The 24,836-nt window shown below is 45.9% G+C and overlaps 1 protein-coding gene and 1 long non-coding RNA gene across 2 annotated transcripts in view; one reads left to right on the top strand and one right to left on the bottom strand.

The window, feature by feature from the left end:
• The first annotated feature begins 2,816 nt into the window (after positions 1–2,816).
• LOC105479352 (family with sequence similarity 174 member B) overlaps positions 2,817–24,836 on the top strand; it is a 37,171-nt gene continuing 15,151 nt past the window's right edge. The window contains exon 1 of the mRNA XM_011737299.3: positions 2,817–3,280. Coding sequence (XP_011735601.1) covers positions 2,943–3,280 — 338 coding nt within the window. The 5' untranslated portion in view covers positions 2,817–2,942. The remainder of the gene's footprint in view (positions 3,281–24,836) is intronic.
• LOC105479350 (uncharacterized) lies at positions 8,197–12,097 on the bottom strand. Its single transcript, XR_985824.3, has 3 exons — positions 12,022–12,097; positions 9,342–9,530; positions 8,197–8,322 (listed from the first exon to the last, which is right to left on the bottom strand). It is a non-coding gene; the product is annotated as an uncharacterized lncRNA (long non-coding RNA).

Below are 24,836 nucleotides of genomic sequence, written 5' to 3' on the forward strand. Positions count from 1 at the left end.
TATTGGTGCAAATGTCAACATAGTGAAAAAGACACATAACATCTTATCATTATGGAATTAGTTTTCACTTCGAAGATTCCCTGAAAGGATCTGAGAGACCCCAGGAGTCCACAAATCCCACTGTTAGAATTTCTGCTTTAGCTTACAGTCATTTCTGGAAGCAACATGACATGCTTCCAATAATCTCCCCTTCTTTGAAATCAACCAGATTTGGTTTTGTTGCCCATTTACCATGTTAAAAATGTCATTGTTTATGGTTATTTGAATTAAAATGTTTTTAAGGAACTCTAATTGAGGGCAATTTTTAAGTAAGCAAATGATTAGAAGGAAAGATTCTAAAGTTTCACTTTATGAAAAAAGTCTAACATTTATGCTTTCTACATTCTTGAGGTTAACATTAAACAATCAAGCATTGTTTAATGACTGATGTAGACCATCAGTCCACAAATTGTGGCAAAATAAGGAAAATAGCACTGATATTTTCTCTGTTCTGTGGAAGCTCCCAGTGGCCTTGAGCTGGGTACTATTTGTCCCTACTTCAGATTTTTTTTTTTTTTTTGAGATGGAGTTTTGCTTTTGTTGTCCAGATTGGAGTGCAATGGTGCGATCTCAGTTCACTGCAACCTCTGCCTCCTGGGTTCAAGCGATTCTCCTGCCTCAGCCTCCTGAATAGCTGGGAACACAGGCATGCACCACCACACCCAGCTAATTTTTTATTTTTAGTAGGGACAGGGGTTTCACCATGTTGGTCAGGCTGGTCTCAAACTCCTGACCTCAGGTGATCCGCCCACCTTGGCCTCCCAAAGTGCTGGGATTACAGGCGTGAGCCACCGCACCCAGCCTATTTCAGGTATTAGAAACCTGGCATTCAGTGGTTAAATACTTGGCCAAGGCCATTCAGTGGTCAAACCTTTCATCCTGGCTAAGAGGCTCAAAGCCCAGGACCTCTTTGCTATATCGTGCAGGAATTTCTGATAAGTACAAAAATACAAAAATAAGAGGCTGTGATGGCTGAGGTTTATGCCCTGGAGAACAGTGCTCCAAAATCATGGACTCAGAGGTATTTCTTTAAAAATTTTCTTTTACATCTTCTATCATACTGATATGATGATGTTGACTTTTTACTAATGCAACATTTTTAACATACCAGAAGGTATGTTTCAGAGTTAGAAGAGACCTAAATTATGTGATCTATCCATATCTCATATCACTGGGACATATTTAACATGACATGCATATTTAACATGCATTTCAAAAGTACCTTCTGGATGATGGCTTCTGATAATCCGATTGTTGTCCATCTCCCCAAATCAAAATGAATTACACTGTATGTGGCAGGCAGCTTCTAGGATGGCCCCAATGATCCCTGCTTCCTGATATTCATGCCATTGTGTAATTCCTTCTGCTTGTGTGTGGATGAAACCTGTGACTTGCTTCTAACCACCAGAATATGACAAAGGTGTGAGAATGTCACTTCTGTGATGAGGTTTCATAAGACAATGACTTCTGTCTTGCTAGGTGACTCTTTCTATTGCTATCTTGACTTGCACACTTTGATGAAGCAAGTTGCTATGTTGGAAGGGCCCCATGCCAAGGAACTGAGGGCAGCCTTTGGCCAACTGCCCCAGGGGAACTGAGGCTCCAGTCCAACAGCCAGTGCAGGGCTGAATCTGGCCAAAAAATGCTGATTGAGCTTGGAAGCAGATCCTTCCCCAGCTGAGCCTTCAGAGGACACCCCAGCCCCAGCTGACACCTTGATTGTACCTTTGGGAGAGGCCCTGAAGCAGAGGACCCAGGTAACCTATGGTCAGTTTCCTGACCCACAGACTGTGAGATACTAAATGCATGTTGTTTTAAGCTGCTAGGTTTTAGGGCAATTTGTTATGCTGCAATAGACAACGAATACACTGTACTATATTTGTCTCTTTTTCCAGCAGGACCAGAAATGGGTCGTTTAAGGTCCCTGGGACCTTGTCATGTGTGTTTAACTGTTTACCCACCACTGAAAAGCTTCCTGCCAGGACCCATCTGCAGTGTAAAAGGGGAACCCTGAAGCCCTGGGAATGGCTTCTAGTACTTCAGGTAGGGGCTCTGTGCCCCCATCAATTCCCACCTTTGGACCTCCCACTAGAAACTCCTTAATTGTCTTTCTTCACCTAAGCATCATTTAGCTTTGTTACAAACCAGAGGCAGCAAGCCAACTATTCCCTGGAGAAACTTCAGCCAGGCAGGAGGGCATTAACCACACCAACTGGTGTTCCGCAGCAAAGGTATGAATGCAGAGATTCACATCCCAGTCCGGTTCATAAGCAGAGGCGCAGGAAATAAGAAACTCCTTTTGAGAAAGAGGGAAATTAGGAGAGATACTGAAATTATGCGTCACATAGGACATCAGGCAACCACTGTCGGCTTCAGTTTTTGATCTGCAAAATGGGAGTCTACTTCTAGGTCCCATAGTCTTTGATTCTTAGTCTGATACAATCGGGGTTGCTGTGAGCTGGCTCTTTGGGTACTAAGTCGACTATCAAATGTGGATAACAGAATACCTGTCTTCAAAGGGGGTTGTAGAATTAAATGAAATAAATAAAACACGTGAAACTTGCATCACAGGGCCAGCACGAGCGTCATCGTGGCAGTTGCTGCTTCACCACGGGGTCTCAGGTCCCAAGGAATTGGGGTCGCGGGCGGGCGGAGCGCAGCTGGGACCCAGGCCGGGCGGCCTGCCCCGCCCACGTGGGGCCGCGGCCCGTCGAATGACTCCTTGCAACGTGTTGGTGGTGGCGGCGGCGGTGGCGCGGGCTCTTCCGGGCGCCGCAGCTTCCTGCCAAGCACCGCGCAGCCGCCTCCGCTGCAGGATCCCCCGGTGCAGGCCTCCGTGCTGGTGCGGATCCTGGGGCTCAGCCGCGCGCGCCCTGCCTGATCCTGCGCCGACCCACCGCACTATGCGCGCGGTGCCGCCGCCCGCTCAGCTCCTGCCGCTGCTGCTGCTCGCGCTCCTGGCAGCTCCTGCCGCTCGCGCCAACAGAGCCGAGTCCATCTCCGCGCCGCGGCCGGAACCCGAGCGCGAGTCGCGGCCACCTCCCGGCCCGGGGCCCGGGAACACTACACGGATTGGGTTTGGGGCGGCGGGCGGCAGCGGCAGCTCCAACAGCAGCGGCGACGCCTTGGTGACCCGCATTTCCACCCTCCTCCGCGACCTACCCACCCTCAAGGCGGCCGTGATCGTGGCGTTCGCCTTCACCACCCTCCTCATCGCCTGCCTGCTGCTGCGCGTCTTCAGGTGGGCCTCCCGCCCTCTTCCTTCCCCCGCCGGTCGACAGGGCGGCATTGCCAACCTGCTGTCGCCGCGCGCCCGCCCCACCTGCACGCACAGGTGCCCTGGTGCGCCCCAGCCAGACGTGTGCCTCCTGCCCTGCCCGGGAGGGTGGGTGGGGGGCCGGGGTGGGCTCGTCTGGATTTTCCTGGTACACGTTTTAGGAATTTTCTTTCCTCTCTTTAACTATATATATAAAATAAATATTTGGTTCCATTTGTTGACTTTCTGCTAATGCTGAACACTAACAAGAGTGCTCCGAATTCTGACAGCTTTTTCCATAATTTATTTTTATAATCATTTCACAGATGAGGAAAACATTTTCAGAGGCAAAATGGCTTATCTAAGTAAACTCAGTGGTGGAGGTAGGATATGAACCCGGACCTGTGTAACTTTAATCTCGCTACTCCTTCTCCTTTCTACCATCTGCAGCTCCCTCACGCCGCGCCTACTTTTTCTTTCTCTTTTTTCTTTCTTCTTTCTTCCTTCTCCTTCTCCTTCTTCTTCTTTTCTTCTTCTTCTTCTTCTTCTTCTTTTTTTTTTTTTTTGCTACTGAAAGAAGCAGTTTCTAGCGTGGGGGGTGGGAGAATTGCCTGCAGGATTACACTGGAGGGGTGTTTTGCACCAGGGGTTGGAGCTGGGCTTCAGGATTCTTGGTGACCCTTGGTGGCCTCCCTTACTTTCTGTTAGTGGGGTACGCAGACGACTTTCTTAGGCTCCTGCCTAAGTTGCATTAGATGAACATTCACAGGGGCACGAGGGATCTTGGAGAGCCTTTTGTAGGTTGCTCACGTTCAGGGATAAAGTGTCTGGCAAATTAGGAAGGATGTCCCAGGTCCTTGATCCCTGTCCATCCTGGGGGACAGGGGTAAGAGGAATGCAAGGACATTTCCTTTAATGCCTGGGAAATCCTGTTTTTGCAGGAAATGAACCAAACCTGTCCTGTTACTGAGGCCCGCCCGCCTGGAAGTCTGGGTGTGTGTGTCAGCTGTTCAATGCTGCCTCCCTCTGCTTCCAAGCCTACACACTGTGCTTTGGTGTTTGATCAGCTGTGGAAGTTGGGCTTCAGGGCTTGCTCTCCTGGGAAGCATTTCCAGTGCAGGAGCAGAAAACAGACCAGGAAAAGGCAGAGTTGGGAGCCATCTATGTATTGAGCTTTGCTGTCAGTTGTGTGTGACTTTGGGTCCAGGTGTTTCCTTCTATGTAGAATTAGATGCCAGTGGTCTGAGAAAATGGAGAAAGGGGAAGTACGGTCCCACGCTCACCCCACCATTCCCTGCCTTGTCTCAGGCCACATCGTTCCTCACTCTGCTGGTCTCCTTGATGTACTCTGGGTTGAAATACTCCTGTCTTCTTCCCACTCTACCCCCTGGCCTTAATCCTCTGTTTACAAACTCTAGCAGCTCCCTGTGGCCCTACCTAGGTATGACAATACCTGGGTGTGGCATTCGGGGCCCTTGCAAGCTGGCCCCAGTCCACAATGCAGACATCAACCAGCGCTTCTCAGCCTAGTCCCTTGTCACTTGCTCCTTATGCTCTGTGGTTTCCCGTTTCTAGCCTAACTATATTCTACAAGTGCGTGCAGCCACCAAGGCCCAGCTCCCATCCTCCTTCCTCTGTATATTTTTCCTGGACATTTGAATGAGGTCACTATTTTCTGACCTCCTCATCCCTAATCTGTGCATCCTTCAGTCCAACCGTGCCATGCTGGCTTCTGCACTCAGCAGAGAGCCCTGGAGGTTGGCAAGTCCAGTCCATCTTCGTGTCTCCATGCCTGATGAGGGCCTGCCATCCAGCAGAGGTGCCATTGTCATTTACGTACTTCCTGATTGTTCAGTTGGAGTGAAGGTTAATGCCTAGAGCAGCTCTGAGTCTGGAGGTTTGAAACATTTAGCTCAAAATAGGCCATGGAGTCCACAAGGCTGTGTATTTCTTTTTTAGAAGGTATTTGAACTATTTTGCTAGTCTGCTGTTTATTACTCAGGAGTAGGGGAGAAAAGAAGGCAGCATGCACCCAGATGTGAGGGGTGCGAACCTCATGTTGGAGTGGGTAAGCCAGCACTCTGGCCTGGAAGAGATGGATCTTTAGTGGCTTGGGTGTGGAGTGTTGAAAGAAGTTTACGACTTCATAGGAGAAGCTGGTTATGGACATGATCTATGTCTCTTCCCAGGAAGGCAATCTTGTTAGGGTGAATTTTCAGGTGGACAGCTGCCACCCCAGATTCTGATCTAGACGGGACTTTGTAACATTTTACAGCTTGGAAGGGCCCTTATGGTGCACAGTCCCCATATGTTTCTTTGCAGATGAGAAAGTTGTATCCCAGGAAGTGGAATAAGTCATTGCTAGATTCTAGAACACTCTGCAAGTCTGTGTAGCCAAGGCAGGGCCAGCACCTCATCTGTGCTATTCGGTCTGTACTGTGGCCTTTCCCTTGTCCCAAGCTCGCCTGTAACCTTGGTTAGTCAGTTCACCAAATGCCTGCTGGGCTAGCTGGGGGCCCTCCTTCCTTTCTCCCTCTGCAACTCCTTAGCATGCAGGCACCGATCCTGGAAATTCCACCACCTGAGTCTCCTAGAGACTGTCTCACCTCTGCCCACACCAACTTCCCTGGTGGAGCTTCTCCACCTGCCACTGTTTCTACCTTGTCGCTCCTGAATTGCAATAATATCTCTTCAGCTGGGGTTCCTGCCTCCAACCTTGTCCCTCTCCAGTCCATCCTCCCTCGTCTGCAGGAATGCCTGTCTCATCCTTCTTCCACCCCTCCCTGCCAATTCTCCCTGCATACAAACTCCTTAATGTGTGGGCAAGGCTGACTCTTTAGACCGGGGTGCCGCTTCCCTCTTGAGCCCCCATCCCGGCTCTGCTCAGTGCGCCTCCTGCTTTGCTGGACTTCCGGGGGTTCTCCGGAGGCATTGCGTGGCCTGAGCATCTTGTCCCACTCTAACCCTCTGCCTGGAGTCCCCTCTGTCACTAAGACTGTATGGTCAGTTCGGTGCTGTTTGACATCATTGCCATTGCCTCCTCTGAGAAGCCTCCACAGCTAGGGCGCCTCTGTGCTTCCAAAGCACATTCGATTTTTGAATTCCATCTCTTCAGAGTCAAGTGTCGCTGAACTTCTTCTGAGCAGGACTAGGCATTAATCTTCTGTGTTTCCCTAATACCTAGTGTGGTTCCAGGCACAAGCTGGCATTTAATAAAGATATTTTTAGCAAAAGAATGTTGAGCTCTCAAGGATTTTACATTGCTGATGTCTCTCAAAATGTGCCAGACTAGCTGCATGATTGATGCTGGATACCTGCAAGGTAGGAATTTGTACAGTGTAGATAAAAGGGAGTGTAGTAAGTATGATTGCTTATAAAATGGCAGTCCTAGCCTATTTGTCTGTTTTCTCTGAAAGAGTCACCTTACCAGACAACAGAAAAAATTTGGATCCAAGGAAATTAGAAGCAAAGAATATGTATTTTAATGAAAAAGATGTATACTTTCAATCAAGCGATTCCATTCTTAAAGGATGTACATTTTCCACCGCACTATATATTCTTTGCTTCTAATGTTAATGATTAGAAGAGAAAGCCAAGATGCACTGCAATGATATTCAGAGAAGTTCTGTTTGACAGTGAAAAAGTTTAAGTAATCTAAGTATCCAACAATGGGACATTGGTTAAGCAAATTATGGTAATCTTTATGGCAGAATACTATGCAGCTGTTAAAAATGATGACATTGAGATAATACTTGCTATATATTTTTGAGTGTGAAACAGGTCACAAAGTGACATGTATCAGCTCATTTAAATAAATTATAAACATGTATAGATGAATGTGCAAATAAATCTCTGTGATTGTGGATGACTATAATTTTTTTATTATTCGTGATATGTTTCTGCATAGTTTGAATTCTTTTACAATCCAGAAGCATGTAGTTATGATGTGTGTATGCTGCATACCCCTGTGTGTATACTCACCTCCTGGCTGCATTCTTGGATGTGTCTTTCTGAGGACCAGTATGAGAGCATCTGGGGTGTATACCTGGGAGTGGGGCTTCTGGATCCTGGGGGGTGCTCATTCTTGATTTCCTTGAGTAGGCACCAGTGTAGGTTTCCATCTGCAGAGCCTGAGGGTTCTCAGATTCTCACATCATATCCAACACTTAGTATTGTCTGACTTTCTAATGCTTTCCAATCTGATGGGTATAATTTGGTATTAATTGTTTTGTTTTATATTTCTTCATTTTCTACCAAAGTTGAGCCTCTGTCTCTTCCAAATGTTCTCCTTAATCAATCTGATTTCCCCATCTATAGAATCATGTCCACCTTTTTAAATGTATTTCATCATTAAGGCAAACCGTTTTTACACAGGAGACAAAAATCGGAAGGAGGGAAAGCTGGTTGGAGACTGAGTGCCCTCTGCCGGGTACCTTCACATGTGTGAGAGCAGTCCTGTAGGCACCCGGTGTGGTGGACCCCCTGGGTCTGCTACTTGGCAGGTTTATGGGAGCTGAAAGGGAATCAGCAAAGAGGCTGTCTCTAGGAAGTAAAAAGCTGTGTTTCTCCTAATTTTTTGATATTGGGAAACGTCTGGTGATGTTACATGGATTCAGGACAACACACATAAGCCAAGGACTGCTGGTATCAGTACCCTTTGGCCCCTACATTCACTCAGAACACTTTATTGTCTGAGTTCTGGAAGGAATCTGACTTTACGCTCTGGTGTCTCATGAGCAGAGTGGGGGCAAGTCAGGAAAACCCTGCCACCTTGAAACCACAATGTTCCTTTCATCCTGGGGATCCTTTCCCAGTCTTGGAGAGTCTCCCATCTCCACAATGCAGGCTCCACTTCTCCCAGATCTCTGTTGGCTGCATGCCCAGCCACTTCTTATTTCAAAATCTCTGTAAAATCCTCTTATCTGAAAGGAGGGTTCTTTTGGTGCTTCCCGAGGGATTGGGAGGTTGAATTCTAAACGGTCTGACGTTGCCCAGCTGTCAGTGGAAAAGGTGCACACTGCCATGCCCTGAAGACATTGGAACCACAGATGCTTAGTTAATTTTACTAAGCCTGGTCTTTGAAAAGGACGAGAACTGTCCTACTTATCTTGTATTTCCTAAATTTTTTATTGTGTGTGTATTTACATTTGTAATAAGAACAGTTATTTAAAAGAAAATATAAAAGCTTAATACTTTTAGCATTTAGGGAAAGTTACCATTAAATTTTTTTTGTCATTGCTTATTATTTAATAGTATATCAATGTTATTTTAATAAATTGGAATTTTGGGTGGAGCCATGGTTAGAAGATCCAGCCCCATTTTCAGGTTTGAGAAAGGATGTGGGACTTGTTTAGCATCAGTCAGTCATTTCTCATTGCTTGCCCGAGGCTTTGAATTGAAGGGAAAAAACTATAGAAGTGACAAATGTTCATCTTCTTTCATGTTTGATATTATATGCCACAGTGAAGAAGTGTTAAACAAATTGGATACAGCCAAAATCCAGATTCTTTAAATAAGAGAGTAGAGAGCAAGCCCTAGATTCAATTCTCCAAAACATCATGGTATAGGGAGAGAACAAGATCGCTCAAATGTTTCTTAACTGGGGAGGATTTTGCCCTCTGGTGTTATTTTGTCATATCTGGAGACATTTTTGGTTGTCAGGGTGGGGAGCGGCTGTAGGGATAGGGAGAATTTACTACTGGCATCTAGTGGGTAGAGGCCAAGATGCTGCTAAACATACTACAGTACACAGAACAGCACCTCCACCCCCACCCAAAGAATTATCCAGCCCCGAATTTCAAGGGTGCCAGGGTTGAGATATGCCGAGAATCTCAGCTTCAAGGCCTGCTGGTTGTCTGATACGGTCAGTTTATTGAACCTTTCTGGGCGCTGTTTCTCATCATTAATTAGAGTACATGCTTCCAAGGGCTATTGGATGTTTAGAATGAGAGTGTGTCAACTAAGTCTCTGGCTCTCCTTTAAGCAGCCAAGTGTCCTGTTGTATTGAAAAATATGATTCTGAAAACAGATGTAATTTACACCCAACCTTTTGGTCTTGCTTCTGTCCATAAATGAGGATGCAGCCATATGACCACAATTATCAGGCAGGTGCATCTGTTTCTGGACTTAAGTCTAGGGGCTTGGATGCTCAGCTTGGCCCTTTCTGGGCCTCCAAGATGTGGTAGGCTGAGTTTGGCCCTGTCCAGCCAGGTCTCCCCAACACTGAACCCAGCACCTAGGAGAAAACATGGCTGAGTAGATAGTGTTCTTCCCATGGTGTTTAGTTAGCACCCACTGTGAACATAGGGGTGCCATGGGACACATCAGAGGTCAAGGACCATCCAGCTCAATCTAGGGGATAGGATAATGCCCTTTGTTGACAAAAACCCCAAACTCTATATGAGTGACCATATTGGCTTGGGGAACAATATCAAGAGGTCCTGAGAACATGGGCCTGAGGTGGTCAGGTTTCAGCCTGGCTTTCTACATTTTAGGGAGATAGAAGTTACAGGCAAAGACATGAATCAATATATGGATGGTTTACTTTGGTTCAGCACAGAAAGGTAGGGCATCTTGAAGTGGGGCCTATAACCCTATAGGCCATAGGCAGATTCAAAGAGGTTTTGATTGACAGTTGGTTGAAAGAGTTAAGCTTTGTCTAAAGACTTGAAGGCAATAGAAAGAAATGCTTGAGTTCAGATAAGAGGGGTTGTGGAGACCAAGGTTCTTGTTATGTAGATGAAGCCTCCAGGTAGCAGGCTTCAGAGAGAATAGGTGGTAAATGTCTCTTTTCAGACCGTAAAAGGTGTCAGACTTTTAGTTAATCTCTCCTAGATCCACCAAAGGCCTAGCTGCATTAATGAAGATTCTCTACAGATGCAAAAATTTCCCCATAAAAGATGGCTTTGCAGGGCCATTTCAAACTATGTCACAGATATTTTTGGGTAAAATTTCATTTCCTTCGGGGCCTGCTATTTGTCATGTGATGCTATACAGAATCAGGTTGGAATTTGCTATCTTATTGCCACAAAGAGCCTTGTTTTGCCAGTCTTATGATCTCTATTTCATTATTGATGCTGGTCATTTGTGCCTAAACTCCAAAAGGGAGGGATATAATACAGCATGTCTGACCTTCTTTCTTGTCTAGGCCTGGAATTTAGTTTTTCAGGTTTGAACAGCCATGTCTGTTCAACTGGCTGGGGGGCTTAGAATTTTATTTTTGACTTATGCCTTGAATGATTCTACTTGGCAGATAAGGAGCCATCCAGTCCCACAGGGGAGCCATGTATTAAAAGCAGTGCTAGATAAACTGAGAAAGGATGGGTACGGTGGCTTTGGTTAGGGACCAGAATAGTCTGGGAAGGCATGGTGGTGGAGGAGGACTATTAGGACTTGGCAGGATGGGAGGAAGAAGAGGTTCTTCCAGGACCAGATGGGTGAAGCAAGCTTTGCCGAGGGTAGGGTTTGTGAAAAATGATCACTTGGAAATATGTGATGATGATGACCATAATGACAACTAATATTTATTAAGCCTTACTGTGTAATGGACTCTGTAATAAGCATTTTATATGTTTTCCTCGTGCCTATGAGTGGTGTACTGTCAGTCCTGTCAACAAAAAGAGTCAAGCTCTGTAAAATATTTAAAGAGATTTATTCTGAGCCAAATATGAGTGGCCACTGGCCCATGACTCAGCCCTCAGGAGATCCTGAGAACAGGTGCCCAAGGTGGTTGGGGTACAGCTTAGTTTTATACATATTAGGGAGACATGAGACATCAAATACATGTAAGATGTACATTGGTTTGGTCCAGAAAAGGCAGGACAACTGGAAGTGGGGATGGCTTCCAAGCCATAGGTGGATTCAAAGATTTTCTGATTGGCAATTGGTTGAAAGAGTTAAGTTATTGTCTAAAGACTTAGAATGTCTGGGTTAAGATAAGTGGTTGTGGAGACCAAGGTTTTATTATGCAGGTGAAGCCTCCAGGTAGCAGGTTTTGGAGAAAATAGATTGTAAATGTTTCTTGTCAGACTTAAAGGGTCTATCAATAATTCCAAAGGGGAGGAGGGTAGAATCAGGTATGTCCAGCCCCCTACCCTTCCCAGCATGGCCTGAATTAGTTTTTCAGGTTAGCTTTGGCACTGCCGAGATTCCAAATTGCCATCAATAGCCTTCCTGAGAGGACGGGTTCATTCATGTGGTCGAGGGGCTTAGAATTTTAATTTTGGTTTATCATCCCCATTTCACAGATGAGAAAACCAAGGCTCAAGTGGTGAAGTGTCTTGCCTGAGGATGAGCAGCTGGGGAAGGGGAGGAGTCTGGCTCACCCTTCCCATCGCAGCTGGATTTTGGAAGTCAATTCTAGCTGGAGGATTTGGGGATTTGTAGTGGGTGAGAGGAGCAAATGGAGGATTTGAACACAGGAGTAAAGTAATCACAGGGCTTCTGTAGAAATGTTGGTCCAGATTAGATTGTACCAGGGATTTACCAAGAATGCATGAATAGTTACGTGGCTGGTGTAGGGGGTGCAGGATGGCTGGGGAGACCTGTGGAAGGTGCTGGAAGGACCACTTGGGAGGACTGGAGGCCTGAGTGGATGAAGAGGAGAAAGAGGAACGTGTTAGACTGTCCTGAAGGGCCCAGAGAAGGAGGGCATTGTGAAGGACGTGGCCAGAAAGGGAAGGGTGTAGGTTTGGTGAGGAAGAAGAGGACTCATAGGTGAAACTTACTCATGAAAACTCCAGTCATGTAGCTGGGCCTTGGGGCTGGGTGGAGGGGGCATTGGGAGCATCTGCCTAGAAGGAGTGGGTGGTGAGGACTGACATTCCCATGCCTCCCCTACCCAGGCTGCAGGGATAAGTGGTACTGAAAGGGCCCCTTATGACTTGTGTCCCAAAGCACTGTGACCTCAGAGTTTCCAGGTGGTGGTCAGGTCCCCTGGGTCCACCAAGGGCCCCTCTGAGTCATCTTGCCACTGTCCTTGACTCCATGGAGCTGCCCCTAGAGGCTACCTTCTCTGCTTTAAACCTCACTTCCCTCCCCTGGCACCTTATATAAAAACAAAGCAGAACCAACCCTTTGCAAACACACCCGAGAGCTGGAGGAACAGGTCTTGGGGCATTTGCTGTTGCTGGATTTAATGTGTACTGCTTTTGTCTTGGAAGAGTAAGCATTGGATCTGTCCCTCAGGGACTGAGAGAGGGAAAGAGAAACAAGGTGGGGAGCAGATGGAGGGTAAACACTTTACTGTAATGAAGAAAACCTGAAGACTTGTCATTGAGCTCTTCAGGTTTGTCTGGACCATGCTGGATGATCCTCTATGAAGCATAAGCCCCCAGGGGCATAGTCTGTGCAGTGTGCTGCATGCCCATCCTGGGGTCAATCAACAGTGCTAACACTTGGTTAACTAACCCCAATGGGATGGTGCCCAGGAGGGAGAGGAAGCAGCTAGGTTATATAAATAATGGTCAACACTCCTTAGTCATGGTTGAACTGTTGGTGAACAGAGATAAGGAAGGATTTGGTGGAACGTGCATATCATTACATCTCTCTGGACTCATGATTTTGAGCCAAATTACTAAATATCACTCATGCTTGGCACATAGGACCTAATGAACCATGGTCAGGGAACCAAGTCAGAGATGGCAAACTGATGGCCTGGGGCCGAAAAATCTGGCCCACAGACATTTGTTTTGTTTTTTGGTCTGCACGGTGTTTTAAAAACTAAGATAGTTGAGAACACTTATAAGTTAGGAGCCTTTATATAAAAATCTAGATTTCCTGCTTCTTTTGACAGAAGGGGATACATGGAAGTGCAAGACCTCTGTTCCAGGGGCAGCCGGACAGGAACTGGGTGGCTGCCACTCTACCTAGGCTGGGCAGGGTGCCGCTATTTGTGCCTTTTTGACTCGAAGACAGAGCATTGTCCACCACTTGTCACTGTTGTTTGTTCCCTCGTTTAGGTCTTGGCAATCCTGCTGCTCTGGTTTCTTTTGTGTACAAGGCCTTCGGGCATTTGAGTTATTGACCTGGTATGTTGAGCCATGGTGCTTGACTGGGTGACTGGGTGCTGAGTGCTGGAACAGAGGGGCTACAGTGTGGTGGGAGGGGGTGCCCCAGGACAGGGGTGAGTCGAGGGTGCATCCAAGGTCTCCCCAGCCTCTGTGTTGGGGAGGGATCTGCCGGAGCTGGATTGTGTTGGAGCTTGGCTGCTGGAGATCTGGAGGCTCTTGCTGCACTATAGGAAAATACTTCTGCCTCGTGTGACTTATTGTTTGTCTGAAGTGGCCCACCTGCAGTGGAATAAGATGAGATTTCTATCACACTGGTGTTTGCCTCTCAGTGGCATGTCAAAAATGCTCTAGGTGGAAGGTGTCGGGTGGAGCTCAGAGGGCTGTGCCCAGGGCAGAAAGGGAGGTAGGCTGGTTATTGGGAATGTGTCTTGGTGGCAGGCCATGGTGGCAAGACCCTGGCTAGCCTGTTGATTGTCCAGGGGCCTCCAACACCTGCTTCCTTAGAGGGTGGGGCAGAGGCTAGGGCTGAAGAGTGGGTTCTGAGTCATGTTCTTCATTTCTTCAAGTGTAGCTGGTTTTCTAAGGGAAGCTCTGTTACTTCTTGTGTCCTGAGGAGGAGGTGCAGTGTAGAGCCTGTTACTTCTTGTGTCCTGAGGAGGAGGTGCAGTGTAGAGCTCAGAGGGTAAAAGCGAGGCAGGTCTGTGTCCTCAGAGAATCAGAGGGACCGCCTGGCTCAGGGTCGCCTGCTAGTCCTCCTGTCTACACTGGCAGCACCTGTGTGCTTCAATCTTCCTCTCCCACGATCCATTTTCATTTTCTTGATTGCTTTTTCCAAATGTCAGAGTTCACATTTGCTGTTTGTTGACAAGTAATATAGTTTGGGCAGAACGCTGGTCCTTGGGCTACAGAACTACTTCAGTGGAAACAGCCAAGGTGGAGGAAAGGTTTGAGTCACTGAGTTTGGGTTCTGAAGTCACCAGTAGAGCTGGGTAAAGCCACACGGAGGTGGCCATGGGTGGGCTCTGGGGAAAGGGTCGCCTGCCAGAGGGGCAGCTGACATAGACTTAGTCCATTTCAAATTTATTTTAATCATTTATATTGAATTTTATTTATTTACTTGGTTTTAAAATAGGTCATATGTTCACATGGTTCGAAATTCACAAAGAACAAAAGAGGATATAACAAAAAGCATTCTACTCTTTAGCCACACAATTTTCTTCACTTTATGTTGTCAATTTCTTGTCAAATCTTTCCAGGGAGATTTTATAAATGTAGAAGCAAGTGAATGTAATATATACATGCATACACACACACACACACACACACACACACACACACACACACATTCCTTCCCTATTTCTTATAATGACTTTAGTGAGATATAACTTATATACCATATTCACTCATTTAAAGTGTCCAACCCAGCCAGGCATGGTGGCTCATGCCTGTAATCCTAGCACTTTGGGGGCCAAGATGGGAAGATTGCTTGATGCCAGGAGTTTGGACCAGCCTCGTCAACATAGCCAGACCCTATCTCTCTAAAAAAAAAAAAAGTGTCCAACTCAGTGGTTTTTAGTATATTTACAAAGTTATGCATCTATCACTGAAATCAATTTTAGAATACATTCATCACTCCAGACTGAAACCATGAATCCATAGTAGTTAATCCCTATGCATCTCTGAATTTTCTTTATGTGTATAGATTTCCCTATTCTGGTCTCTCATATACATGGGGCCATACAATGTGTAGTCTTTTGTGAATAGCTTGTTTTATTTAGTATAATGTTTTCAGGGTTCATCTATGTGTAGCATGTATCATTTCTTTTTATTGCCGTATAGTGTTCCATCAAATGGGTATACCATCTTTTATTTACCTATCCATCAATGGATAGATATTGTACTAGCCTGTTCTCAGGGGCTGCTATAAAGAACTGCCTGAGACTGGGTAATTTAAGAAGGAAAGAGGTTTGATTGCCTCACAGTTCTGCATGGTAGGGGAGGCCTCAGGAAACTTATAATCATGGCAGAAGGGGAAGCAAACATGTCCTCTCATGGTGGCAGGAGAGAGAAGTGCAGAGCGGAGTGGGGAAAATCCCCTTATAAAACCATCAAATCTCATGCGAACTCACTATCATGGGAACAGCATGGGGGAACTGCCCCCATAATCTTTTTTTTTTTTTTTTTTTTTTTTTTGAGATGGAGTCTCGCGCTGTTGCCCAGACTGGAGTGCAGTGGCGTGATCTCGGCTCACTGCAAGCTCCGCCTCCCGGGTTTACGCCATTCTCCTGCCTCAGTCTCCCAAGTAGCTGAGACTACAGGCGCCCGCCAACTCACCCGGCTAGTTTTTTGTATTTTTTTTTTAGTAGAGATGGGGTTTCACCATGTTAGCCAGGATAGTCTCGATCTCCTGACCTCGTGATCCACCCGCCTCGGCCTCCCAAAGTACTGGGATTACAGGCTTGAGCCACCGCGCCCGGCCTACCCCCATAATCTAATCACCTCCCACAAGGTCCCTCTCACAACACATGGGGATTATGGGAACTATAATTCAAGATGAGCTTTGGGTGGGGACACAGCCAAACCATATCAGATATTTAAGTTGTTTCCTTTTTGGGGCTATTATGAATAATGCTGCTCTGAACAAGTGTATGAGTTTTTGTGTGGACATATATATATTTTGATGGCTCTTGGGAATATACCTAGGAGTGGAATTTCTGGGTCATGTGATAACTCCATGTTTAACCTTTTGACAAACTGCCAAATGGTTTTCCAAATTGCTGTACTAGTTTACATCTCACTAGAAGTGTATGAGGGTTATGATTTCTTATATCCTCACCAACATTTGTTATTGTCTGTCTTTTTGCTTATAGACATCCTAGGGAGTGTGAAGTGGCATCTTGTTGTGGGTTTAATTTGCAATACACTGACGGCTAGTGATGTTGACCTTGTTTGCATTTGTGTATTGTGCACTTGTAAATCTTCTTTCAAGAACTGTCTATTCAGGTCTTTTGCCCATTTTACTTTGGATTATTTGTCTTTTTATTATTGATGGGTAAGAGTTCTTTATATATTCTACATACAAATACTTTGATCAGATGTATAGTTTGCAAGTGATTCCTCCCATTCTGTGGGGGTGTCTTTTCACTTTCTTGATTATATCTTTTGAAGCACAAAAGTTTTAAATTTTGATGAGTCCAATTTATGTAGTTTTTCTTTTGTTGGTTTTGCTTCTGGTGTCATATTTAATAAGCCATTGTCTAATCCAGTGTCACAAAGGTTTATGCTATTTTTTCCTATAAATTTGGCTCTTACATATAAGTCTTACATACTTATATGGAAGCTCCATTTTGAGGTAATTTTTGTATATGGTGTGAGTGAATTTTTTTACATGATTTATAGGGGTCCAACTTTATTCTTTTGCATGTGGATATCTTTTCTATCTCTTATACATACACTATGCTTGTCATCTTGCTTTATAAAAATATCTTGTGTGTCTGGATGGTTATTCCTTGTTAGGCTATAAAAAACTCTTCATTCGTTTATATAGGTGCTTAGTGTTCATTATATGGATGTAACATAATTTGTTTAATCAGTCTCTAGTGTTCATTATATGGATGTAACATAATTTGTTTAATCAATCTCTAGTGTTCATTAGATGGATGTAACATAATTTGTTTAATCAATCTCCTGTTAATGGACATGTAGGTGTCATTTCACACATGTGGAAACATACCTGTAGGACTATCGGGGGAAACCCCACCCCCGATATTCAACGTGGGTTCTTTTCTATTTCCCTAAGCATTAGCTGGTCTGAGAAATAAAGGGAAAGAGTACAAAAGAGAGATTTTAAAGCTGGGTGTCCGGGGGAGACATCACAAGTCAGCAGGTTCCGTGATGCTCCCTGAGCTATAAAACCAGCACATTTTCATTAGCGATTTTCAAAAGGGGAGGGAGTGTATGAATAGGATGTGGGTCACAGAGATCACATGCTTTGCAAGGTAATAAAACATCACAAAGCAAATGGAGGCAGGGTGAGATCACAGGATCACAGGACGGGGCAAAATTAAAATTGCTGATAAAGTTTTGGGCACGCATTGTCTTTGATTACATCTTATCAGGAGACAGGGTTTGAGAGCAGACAACCAGTCTGACCAAAATTTATTAGGCGGGAATTTCCTCATCCTAATAAGCCTGGGAGTGCTATAGGAGACTGGGGCTTATTTCTTCCCTTTGGCTTCGACCATAAAAGACAGCCACCCCCTAAAGTGGCCATTTCAGAGGCCTCCCCTCAGGGACGCATTCTGTTTCTCAGGGATGTCGCTTGCTGAGAAAAAGAATTCAGCGATATTTCGCCTATTTGCTTTTGAAAGAAGAGAACTATGGCTCTGTGCTACCCGGCTCACCGGTAGTTAGAGTTTAAGGTTATCTCCCTTGTTCCCTGAACATTGCTGTTATCCTGTTCTTTTTTCAAGGTGCCCAGATTTCATATTGTTCAAACACACATGCTCTACAAACAATTTGTGTAGTTAACGCAATCATCACAGGGTCCTGAGGCGACATACATCCTCCTCAGCTTACGAAGATGATGGGATTAAGAGATTAAAGTAAAGATAGGCATAGGAAATCACAAGGGTATTGATTGGGAAAGTGATAAGTGTCCATGAAATCTTCACAATTTATGTTCAGAGATTGCAGTAAAGATAGGCGTAAGAAATTATAAAAGTATTAATTTGGGGAACTAATAAATGTCCATGAAATCTTCACAATTTATGTTCTTCTGCCATGGCTTCAGCCATCCCTCTGTTCAGCGTCCCTGACTTTCCGCCACATAGGACAAATTCCTAGAAATGGAATTACTGGTTAAGGGCTATACCTTTTGTAACTGATGGATATTGTCACACTGCTCTCTGTATGTGTTGTAACAATTTACATGTCCACAAACAGGTAATGAGAGAGTGTTTCTCTACATCCTTGCCAACAGTGTGTTTTCAGACAGTTCTATTTTTGCTAAATTAATAGGTGAAAAACTGAATCTGTGTGAAGATCAAAATTACATTTCTCTTATTGAAAGTGAGATTGGACATTTTTTCATAGTTAAGAATGCGGAGCCATTTGGGTTTGTGTGTGTGTGTCTGTGTGTGTGTGAACTGCCTGTGTTATGTTCTTTACCAATTTTTCAATTAGATTATTGATCTTTGTTATTGGTTTGCAGGGACTATATATATATTAAGGAGATTAAATTTTAAAACATTTATAATGAGTTAGCTAGGTGCCGTGGCTCATGCCTGTAATCCCAGCGCTTTGGGAGGCTGAGGTGGGTGGATCACTTGAGGTCTGGAGTCAAAATCAGCCTGGCCAACATGGTGAAACCCCATCTCTACTAAAAATACAAAACTTAGCTGAGTGTGATGGTGCGTGCCTGTAATCCCAGCTACTTGGGAGGCTGAGGCAGGAGAATCACTTTAACCTTGGAGGCAGAGGTTACAGTGAGCCAAAATTGTGCCACTGTTCTCCTGCCTGGGTAACAGAGTGAGACTCTGTCTTAAAAAAAAAAAAAACAAAAAAAACCCCACCAAAAACCAAAAACCAAAAACCAAAAACCAAAATTTGTAATGAGTTGGAAATAGTTCTCCCAGTATATCATTTACTTTGACTTTTTGTTTGTTTGTTTGTTTGAGATGGAGTCTCACTCTGTCACCCAGGCTGGTGAGCAGTGGCGCAATCTCCACTCACTGCAACCTCTGCCTCCTGTGCTCAAGCAATTTTCTTGCCTCAGCCTCCGAAGTAGCTGGGATTACAGGCGCCCACCACCATGCCTGGCTAATTTTTGTATTTTTAGTAGAGATGGGGTTTCACCATATTAGCTGGGCTGGTCTCAAACTCCTGACCTCAGGTGATCTTCCCACCTCGGCCTCCCAAAGTGCAGGGATTACTAGTGTGAGCCACTGCTCCCGGCCTATTTGCCTTGACTATAAGACATTTTTATGTGTTTACATTTATCATCCTTTTTAAAAAACGGATTTTGGAGTTCTCCTATATTTTCTTCTAGTACTTTTATGGTGTTATTTTCTACATTTAAGTCTGATCCATCTAATTTATTCTGATATAAAGCATGAGATATAGGTGGTTATCAACAAAATATTTAATGAGTTACCTTTTTCTCACTCATTTGAAATGCCATCTTTATCCTATACTAGATTCCAGTGTGTATTTGGGTGTATTTCTGGACTTCCTATTCTGCTATAGTATCTGATTGTTAATGTGGGAAGCCACTGTGTATTAATCTGTTCTTGCACTTCTATAAAGAAATACCTGAGACTGGGTAATTTATAAAGAAAAGAGTTTTAATTGTCTAATGGTTCTGCATGCTGTACAGGAAGCATGGCAGCTTCTGCTTCTGGGGAGGCCTCAGGAAGCTTCCAATCATGGTGGAAGGCAAAGGGGGAGTAGACACTCACATGGTGGGAGCAGGAGCAAGACAAAGAGCAAGGTGGGAGGTATCACCCACTTTTAAACCACCAGATCTCTCAGGCACTCACTCACTATCATAAGAACAAAAGGAAGAGAATGGTGCTAAACCATTAATGAAGGCCCACCCCCATGATCCAGTCACCTTCCACCAGGCCCCACCTCCAGCACTGGGGATTACAGTTCAACATGAGATTTGGTTGGGGACACAGTTTCAAACCATATCACCCCGTGTTCAGTTATTATAGTTTTACGGCATGTTTTACTATCTAACTCCTTTACAGAATTTTCCTGGCTATTCCATTCTTGCTGCTTCTCCCATCCTCATGAATTTTGGAATCAGCTCATATAGATCCTCAGTGGAAATTGGTTGGTATCTTACTGCATTTCACTAAGCTTGCAGATTAATTTAGATGGCTTGAAATCTTCATGAGACTGAAACTTCCTAGTCAGAGGCACAGCGTGCCCTCCTTCTGTTGACACAAGCTTGTTTTGGTTGCTTTTGGTCATCACAGGAGCTGGCTGGCAACCAAAAGAACTTGCAGGGGCACCTCTGGGTCCTGAGAAGTGTCTGTTGAGTGTTGAGTCGTAGGGTTGGGGCACATCCAGAGGTCTGAGGTGAGTTCCTATCCTCTTGCTGGAGTGTGAAGGGCTCATGTTGTGGAGTGTGATGGACTTGGATTTGAGCCCTGCTTGCTTCCTGGGGCAGGTCACTCAGTGCCTTCTGGCCTTGGTTTCCTTGCTTTGATAACGGGAGCCCTCCTTGCCTCACTGGCTGGAGGCTGTGATGAGATCACATGTGCATTACCTGGCACTCAGGGTTGCCGTCTCACAGTGCCTGCTGGTACATCCACAGTGCTGTGGATGATGCAGGAGGGGCCCGCGTGCCTGGAGGTCATGTGTAGATGGTGCCCAGTGGCAGGGATGTGCCTATGAAGAGGGGCTGCAGGATTCAGAAGAAGGAGAAAACCCAGCCTGGTTGGGATGTCCTGGAATGGCCTCAGGAGAAGTGAGAAAGCCTGTGGCCCCTTGGAGTAAGTAGAACGAGAGGTGTTAGAAGCTCTGTCATCAGAATCTGGACCACACCTGCTAGGAAGTAGAAATGGATGAAGAAATTTGGGTTCATGATGAGAGGCTTGCTCAGAAGCACACCAGCAAGGGAATTGCAGGGCTGAGCGCTGAACCTCAGTCTCTGCACTTAGAGTCGGTGGCTCTGACTGTCACACTCAAAACTGAATTGAGTCTAAAGGGTTTAGTCCTGTTTTGTTTTCTTTGTGGGGAAGGGCGAGGAAGGAAGGCCTCCCCCCTGTGGCCTGCTGGGGGCTGGTGTCCTCCCTCGGCCTCCTTGTTTGCATAAGTGGGATGTATGAGCACTCACACGAAACCTGTTTCTGAGCAACTGGTGAACAGTCCGTTGAGTAAACAAACCCTCTGGCTTCAGGATTATATTTCAGACTAAAGTAATTTGGAACCTCTCCTCTCTCGTTAGAAATGAGTTTTGGTTTGGATGGAACAGTGCTTTATCTCTTCTAGAAATTATCTGGCCTTGCCTGTTCCTATGAAGACAGTATGGACATTTATTTATTAATAAAACGACCACTTTACGTCTCAACCAGGTTGACGCCTCCTGGTTAATAATAGCCTATCTCAGAAAAGAAAGATTCCCGCTGTGGACGATGGGCCAGCAGTGTCTTTTCACTTCTTTATTTCCCAAAGTTCCTTTTTCGATGGGGGGTGCTCGCTGGGCTGCCCTTGTAGGCTGCTGTCTCACTGGCCCCCAACATCACCCAGTACATAGCTGAGGGGACAGGCTCTGGACGTGGGGGCACCAGGCTGCAAACCCAAGTCTGATTGCAAACCTGGGCTCTTTCTAGAACCAGGCGCTTTGTCCTTGAGCTGCGTGTGTCTCTGGGTAAGATGAGGGTCCTGTTCCCATGGCTGGCCCACTGCCCGCAAAGGGACCCAGGGGACTTCAGCTTCATCACAGCCATGTAGTCTCTGCCTTCACCTCAGGCTCATGGCAGTTCTGGGAGGCGCAGTCACCGGATGTTTGTCCTCATTGAAAGCCTGCTCATAGGTAGCCCTAAGCAAAAAAATCACTCTGCTTCTGTGTATATAGTTCATTGTTTCTATAAGGGGCAGAGACCTGGGGTTTAAACAGACTTGAGGATATAGGAAAATTATACTTACATGTGGAAGGCTAACTATTAAAATATGGAAAAAGCCCCAAGAAGGTATTGTGATTACAGTGGTGGTTTCCCTTCGTGCAGTGCCTTCCCTGAGACCTCGAGGCAGTTAAGGTTTGCTAGGTTATGTGTGACAGAAAACCCGGCCCCAGCTGGCTTTGGTGAAAAAGAGAGTTTGTAGTTTTTAAGGAGAGCTGGCTTAGTAGTCAATTTAGGACTTGGTCTCTCTCTTTCCAATCTGCCCTCCACCATATTGCCTTTATTTTCTGTTTCTAGATGGTGGCATGATGGCTTATGTCATCTGGGCCTCAAGGCTATTGGGAGGGGCACCCACCTCCCCTGTTCCAGCCTTCACAGCAGAGGGTCATTGGCTCGGGTTGGTCGTGCCTTCCCCTCCCCACTGCCCTGCTCCCCTGCCATTGCCATGGCCTGGGGATGGCAATACCTGGATTGGCTCAGGCTCCAGGCTCACGTCCACTCCTGGAACTGGCAGTGTGGCCAGGCCCATGTGGGAGGGGGCTTCACCCAGGGCACAGAGGATATAGATGCCAAAAGGAGGGAGGAAGTGGTTGTGGGCTGGCTGCAAACCAGCACACCTCCTGCGGGAGTCACAGTTTAGAAAGGGTTTATTAGAAGTGTGTCCAGATCAGTGTGGAATATGAAAATGTGAGCTGCGCAAAGTGACATGTTCCGGAAAGTGTGATGAGGGAGGGCAAAGAGTTTTTTAGTGCTGAAGTCAAGTGGCCGCGAAGTCTGGTGTCACGTGGAGTGGGGCTCTTGTATGGGAGTGAGTGGGAGTGACAGAGCAGGGCATGTCAGGGATGGCTTAAGGCGACCTGTTGGGGAGGTCTGAGCTGGAGCCCCCCCTGGCCCTCTAAAGGGTCATATGTGCTCACTATGCCCTGTGATTTTCCTGAGTTGCTTCCATAGTCTGTACTCTCAAGCCCCATGCAGCCTATCTCCGCGGCACATTTCAGACCATGGGTAGTTGTGTGGCACTTTCACTCACCCATGTGGGAAGGAGGCCCCACTGCAAGTCTTCTGGTCATTGGACTGCCTGCTTCAAACCCTGGCTCTGCCACTAATTAGCTACATGGCTATGGGTAAGTCGGCTTCCCTGAGCCTCAGTCTCCTCAGTTGTAAGACAGGGATACCAGCAGCACGTGCCTTGCAGGGTGCTTTAGATGTTTTGCATTTGATCACAAATTTAAATTGCTTAGCTGGCACCCAGGAAAAATTCAACTTTTAGGGACTATTATTATTATTTTGAATCAGGCTCTCACTCTGTCACCCAGGCTGGAGTGTGGTGGTGAGATCTCGGCTTGCTGCAACCTCCGTCTACTGGGTTCAAGTGATTTCCTGCCTCAGCCTCCCAAGTAGCAGGGACTACAGGCGTGAGCCACTGTGTCCAGCCTTATGGACTATTATTTAAAAAGACATGTTAAAGAATCTACACTTAGAGAAGAAGAGCCAGACTTGATTAGGTTTTTTAGGCTTCGAATGCACTTTATTTTCCCATTTTCTCACATTCTCTCTCTCTGAGGCAGAACTGCACTGTTCTGTGAGCCCACTGTTCAGACAGGCTTGTGGATCTCAAGGTATGTGGAAAATGCTGATTGGTTCTGTTCCTAAATTTCCCGGCTTCTCACTGGTGCACAGTTAGTTAAGGAAGAGTTCTTTTAATTTGAGAAATGTGCTGGGCATGGTGGCTCATGCCTGTAATCCCAGCACTTTGGGAGGCCGAGGCAGCAGATCACCTGAGGTCAGGAGTTTAAGACCAGTTTGGCCTACATGGCGAAATCCCATCTCTACTAAAAATCCCAAAATCAGCTGGGCATGGTGTCAGGTGCCTGTAATCCCAGCTGCTCCAGAGGCTGAGGCAGGGAGAATTGCTTGAACCTCGGAGGTGGAGGTTGCAGTTAGCCAAGATTGTGGCACTGCACTCCAGCCTGTGCTACAGAGTGAGACTCTGTCTCAAAAAAAAAAAAAAAAAAAAAAAGGTGTGAAGATTTCCCGCACCCCCACTCCCACTGCCCTGTCCCTGTACCCCCAACTCCATTTATACGCTGTGAGGTTTCCTGCCCACCATCCACAGAGACCCTTGTCAACACAGCCGGTGCACCTCAGCTGGGAATGTGTCTCAATGTCTTTAAACTTCTCAGAAGTCTCAGTTTTATCCCTATTAACACACCCAGCAGTGGAAACAGCAGAAATTGCTCTTCTTTTGTAAAGAGAGTTGTGTTTCAGAGGGTTGTTTGTTTGAAATGTAATTTCTTCAGCTCATTATGTCAAAACTGGCATTTGAAGCATACATGAGGACTCTTGCTAACAGCCTTTTGTATTTGGATTCTTCAGGGAAACAGAATCAATAGGGTGTGTGTGTGTATGCGTGTGTGTGTGTGTATGTGTGGAGAGATAGCTAGAGAGAGAGAGAGGAGGGAGGTGGGGAGAGAGAGAGAGAGAGAGAGAGAGAGAGGCTTATTGTAAGGAATCAACTGATGCGATTATGGAGGCTGACAGTCCCAGGATCTGCCATCTGTAAGCTGGAGACCCAGGAGGGCTGGTGGTATAAGGTCCAGCCTAAATGCAGACAAGCTGCAGAGTCACAAAGAGCCGATGTTTCAGTTTGTGTCCCAAGGCAGGAAAAAACTGATGTCCGAGTTGGAAGGCAGTTAGACAGGAGGAGTTCTCCTACTCCCTGAGGGAAGGCTCTGTTTTTTTATTCTATTCAAGCCTTCAACTGCGTGGATGGGGCCCACGCACATTAGGGAGGGCCATCTGCTGTACTCAGAACCCGTTGATTCCACTGTTAATCTCATCTAGGGCCATCCTCGCAGACAGTGTGACCAAACGTCTGGGCACCCTGTGGCCCACTCA

The sequence above is a fragment of the Macaca nemestrina genome, chromosome 7, assembly GCF_043159975.1.
Source record: "Macaca nemestrina isolate mMacNem1 chromosome 7, mMacNem.hap1, whole genome shotgun sequence".
Lineage (NCBI taxonomy): Eukaryota > Metazoa > Chordata > Mammalia > Primates > Cercopithecidae > Macaca > Macaca nemestrina.